The sequence below is a fragment of the Mus pahari genome, chromosome 9 (genome assembly GCF_900095145.1).
Source record: "Mus pahari chromosome 9, PAHARI_EIJ_v1.1, whole genome shotgun sequence".
NCBI classification, from domain to species: Eukaryota; Metazoa; Chordata; class Mammalia; order Rodentia; family Muridae; genus Mus; species Mus pahari.
In genome coordinates this window covers 58409533-58413829 of record NC_034598.1, presented here as the reverse complement: position 1 = coordinate 58413829, position 4297 = coordinate 58409533, and the positions used below count along the sequence as shown (strand labels likewise).

General features: G+C 43.3%; 1 protein-coding gene across 6 annotated transcripts in view; it reads left to right on the top strand.

Annotated features, from left to right (window-relative positions):
- Positions 1–4297, top strand: part of Mdm1 (Mdm1 nuclear protein) — a 28387-nt gene that overhangs the window by 9312 nt on the left and 14778 nt on the right. For 4 of the 6 annotated variants that reach the window (XM_021204589.1, XM_021204584.1, XM_021204583.1 and 1 more), the window contains 3 exons: positions 359–526; positions 1553–1647; positions 1726–1825. In XM_021204589.1, the coding sequence (XP_021060248.1) occupies positions 359–526; positions 1553–1647; positions 1726–1825 (363 nt within the window). The remainder of the gene's footprint in view (positions 1–358; positions 527–1552; positions 1648–1725; positions 1826–4297) is intronic. The other 2 variants (XM_029542594.1, XM_029542593.1) reach the window with 1 other exon arrangement.

Here is a 4297-nt window from a genome sequence, read left to right as displayed (position 1 = left end):
TATACTAAAGACATACTATATACTAAAGACATACTATACTGAAGACATACTATATACTAAAGCTGAATTTTAAGAGCACACTGAGGACCTATGAAATAGCTCAATAGGAAAACACACTTGCTGACAGTCATGATAGCCTAAGTTTGATCCTCAGAGCTTACATGGTGGAAGAACAGACTCCTATGAGTTATCCTCTGACCTGTATACACAAGTCATAGTATACAACACACACACACACACACACACACACACACACACACACACACACACACATATTAAAAAAAAAGATAATTAAACACCTAAGTTCTGTACACTTAGTAACCAATCAAAAATGTAACTATTTTTTGTTTGTTTTAAGGTTTTCCGTAATAAAAGCCAAATTATTCCACAGTTCCAAGGCAATACATTCATCCATGAGACTGAATACAAGCGAAATTTCAAGGGTTTAACTCCAGTGAAGGAACCGAAGTCAAGAGAATATTTGAAAGGAATCAGCAGTTTGGAGATGTTGACTCCAGGAAAGAAGGTACCGACTAGCTGTGACCTCCGACCCGAGGTCTCAGACGCTGCATGCCTTCCTTTGTTTCCGCCTGAAGCTCTTTCTTCTAGCACTGATTCATTTGTTCAGTAGATGCCAGGTGCTCATTGACTCCCTCCGTGGAGCCAGGTCCTGTGTAGACTGAGAGGACAGGATGCAGACACGCCAAGGCTCAGCAGCCCTTAGGCTGCTGGGAGACAGGTACATAGATAACTAAGATCAATGCAACATGACCATACCTAGCAGTGCAGCAGGTAAGTCTCCCAAGTCTATTGTCAGGCGACTGGGCTTACAGTAGTGTGAGCCACAGGGCAACAATGATGGAGATTTGTATTCTAAAGTAGTAGCCATTAAACAGAGCACACACTTACCTTAAGGGAAAATTTCTATTATGCTAAATTATAGTTTGTATAATTTATATCATTTACGTCAGTGAAAATAAGCACCTGGTTTGTGTGTGAATTTACAGGTATTCTGAGATATGACATTAGGTTAGAGTAATCGCAGAGTGTAGAAAATGTATGACTAAAAGTAAAATTATATACCCGTGTGTGTATGTGTGTGTGTGAATGCACACACACACACATGCACGTGCACACAGCACACATATACACTTTTTTTTTTTTAACCTATGACATTCTTGAGGGGGAGTGTTTTTTGTATAACAATGTGCTAATTAGCAAAACTTTAATTACTGTAATCCTTGAATATAAATTTAAGGGCTAATTCAAAATCTCTGTTCAATATGTGGTAGCATTGTTTGTTTAATATTTTGATGGTATTTGTTAATTTTTAAATTCATCTTAAAAAAAAAATCAGGGATCTAAACTCCTTGGTTTCAAAACTTGTTGATTTTGGTTTGTTTGTTTGTTTGTTTGTTTTAGTAGCTAAACATCTAGAAGCAAAAATGTAGTAGAGTTTCCAGGCCTACCTTTATAACATGTATGTTTTTACTTGAATGTCTGACATCTCTAAGCATAAACACTCAAATTATTTCCATTTCAATACAATAAGGCAGATGAGCCTTTAGACTTAGAAGTAGACATGGCGTCGGAAGACTCAGACCAGCCTGTGAAGAAGCCCGCTTCATGGAGACACCAGAGGCTTGGGTACGTAGCTCATCGGGAGACGGTCATATCTGGGTGGTCAACACGCTAAAATACTTACTTACTTTCTGTCTCTCTTAGAAAAGTGAATTCTGAATATAGAGCAAAGTTTCTGAGCCCAGCCCAGTATTTCTATAAAGCTGGAGCTTGGACCCGGGTGAAGGAGAACCTGTCAAACCAGGTGAGTCTGATTGCACACGCTCCTCTGGCCGAGCCAACCACTGCACCATGAGTTTCATTCACAGTGTGAAGATGGATGGTCCAATAATAGCACCCCAAATCCCACCAACTTAAAATCGTAGTTGTCACCTTACCAGTGCGTGTACTGTTTTTATAGCAGTGACCCCCGTGGAGATTGACATTGGTTATTAAAGTCATTTTATAAAGCCATGAAGTATCAGATTGTTGTAATGAGTTCAGTTTGCAGGACGATAGCCTTCTTGGTTGAGTCCTCATGCCATTCACACCTTGCTTCTGAAGGGTCTTTCTGTCAATAATAAATGTGCCAGGAAGGCTGAACAGTGTGCAGCCTGCATCGTGCAAGAAGGGGCATGTGCAGCTTGAGGTTCAAGTTCTACTTGATGTAGTGGTGTCTTGATGTAGTGGAGAAGCTGGAATCTAAAGATAGGGCAGAGGGGAGGGTAGTTATAGCCTCGTGCTGAGAGGCAGGGCTTCTAGTCAAAGGATAAATGGTAGAAAGTTTATATTACTGTATAATTCGTGTCTTAAAACTGTTATCTGGGGAGGCAGAGACAGGCAGATGTCTGAATTCGAGGCCAGCCTGGTCTACAAAGTGAGTTCCAGGACAGCCAGGGCTATACAGAGAAACCCTGTCTCGAAAAAAACAAAAAACAAAAAACAGGGTTTTTTGTTGTTGTTTTTAAAAACCCTGTTATCAGGATACTTTCAACCCTTCTCATGTGCACAAGCTAAATTAAAACATTTTGGGGGGTTGGATTGTATAATAATAGACATTCTTTTCTGTCTATCTCTCCAAAGAGGATAGATTGATCTGGTCTTTTTGAGCTGCTGGTTCCTTGAGACAAGTGGCCTGCCACACCCTCCTCAGCTCTCTGCTTCAGGAGGCTCTCGGACTTTTCCCACTGCAGCTACTCTCAGAACTGTCTACCCAAGCCTAGCCCAGGCTGCGCAGGACAGGAGCAGCCCTGTTCATTTGGGCATTTGTGTCTGTTCACTCTGGTAAAATCAAATAAAAAGTTTGAATTTCACAAGCAGTCATGATGGAAAAAGGACTGAATCCCCTAAGCTCTTGCACAGTTGAGTAGTATTCTAGGTCTTGGCAAAGAGATTATTTCTGGGGGATTGGGCAGGGCAGGAGAAAATGGGAACACTGAACCATGTGGCAGAAGAGGGCCAGTGGGCAGGTCTGAGAAAGTTGCTTTGGGAAGATTCTTGGCTCGTGTGTGGTTGCTTTAGACTGAGGTGAGTTGGTATTTAGGCCTCGACATTGAATGCATTTGGAGGGCTGGAGATGTTGAAGTCAGGTGGAAGTCGTCTGTTGTCCCCAGAGAGAATGCTGTGCTGTAGTGTAGAGGCTGCTTTCTCAGTTTCACCTGATGTGATATCTCCATGCCCGAACCTTCTCATAGATGTATTAGTTGCTACTGGAAGTTAGAGGTTTATAAATTAGGGTGAAGTTTGCATTAGCCTTTTATCAAAAAAACAAAACTTAAGTTGGCAAAAGAAGGGCATAGCAATTCTCAGAGAAGCCAATGATCAGTTCTTCTTCTTCTTTTTTTTTTTTTAAAGATTTATTTATTATTATATCTAAGCCCACTGTAGCTGTCTTCAGATGCACCAGAAGAGGGCGTCAGATCTCATTACTGACAGTTGTGAGCCACCACATGGTTACTGGGAATTGAACTCAGGACCTTCAGAAGAGCAGTCAGTGCTCTTAACCGCTGAGCATCTCTCCAGCCCCAGTGATCAGTCCTTATTAACCAAGTCATAGACATTTAATAAGGGTCATGTTTTGGCTAAATACTAGTTTTTTTCCCTGGACTACTGTTTGTGGCATGGCTGATACCGAGTGACCTGAATAGCAAGTATTCTGCCATCTTCTCCCTGCCCCCAGCATTTTTTGGCATGTATGCTGTGTATGTGTGGTGTGTGCAGTGTGCATACGTGGCTGTGCCTGTGGAGGCCACAGGTTGGTGTGTATGCTATGTGTGTGTGGTGTGTGCAGTGTGCGTACGTGGCTGTGCCTGTGGAGGCCACAGGTTGGTGTGTATGCTGTGTGTGTGGTGTGCAGTGTGCATACGTGGCTGTGCCTGTGGAGGCCATGGGTTGTTGTGTATGCTGTGTGTGTGTGGTGTGTGCAGTGTGCGTACGTGGCTGTGCCTGTGGAGGCCACAGGTTGGTGTGCATGCTATGTATGTGTGGTATGTGCAGTGTGCATATGTGGCTGTGCCTGTGGAGGCCACAGGTTGGTGTGTATGCTATGTGTGTGTGGTGTGTGCAGTGTGTGTACGTGGCTGTGCCTGTGGAGGCCACAGGTTGGTGTGTATGCTATGTATGTGTGGTGTGTGCAGTGTGCATACGTGGCTGTGCCTGTGGAGGCCACAGGTTGGTGTGTATGCTGTGTGTGTGGTGTGCAGTGTGCGTACGTGGCTGTGCCTCTGGAGGCCACAGG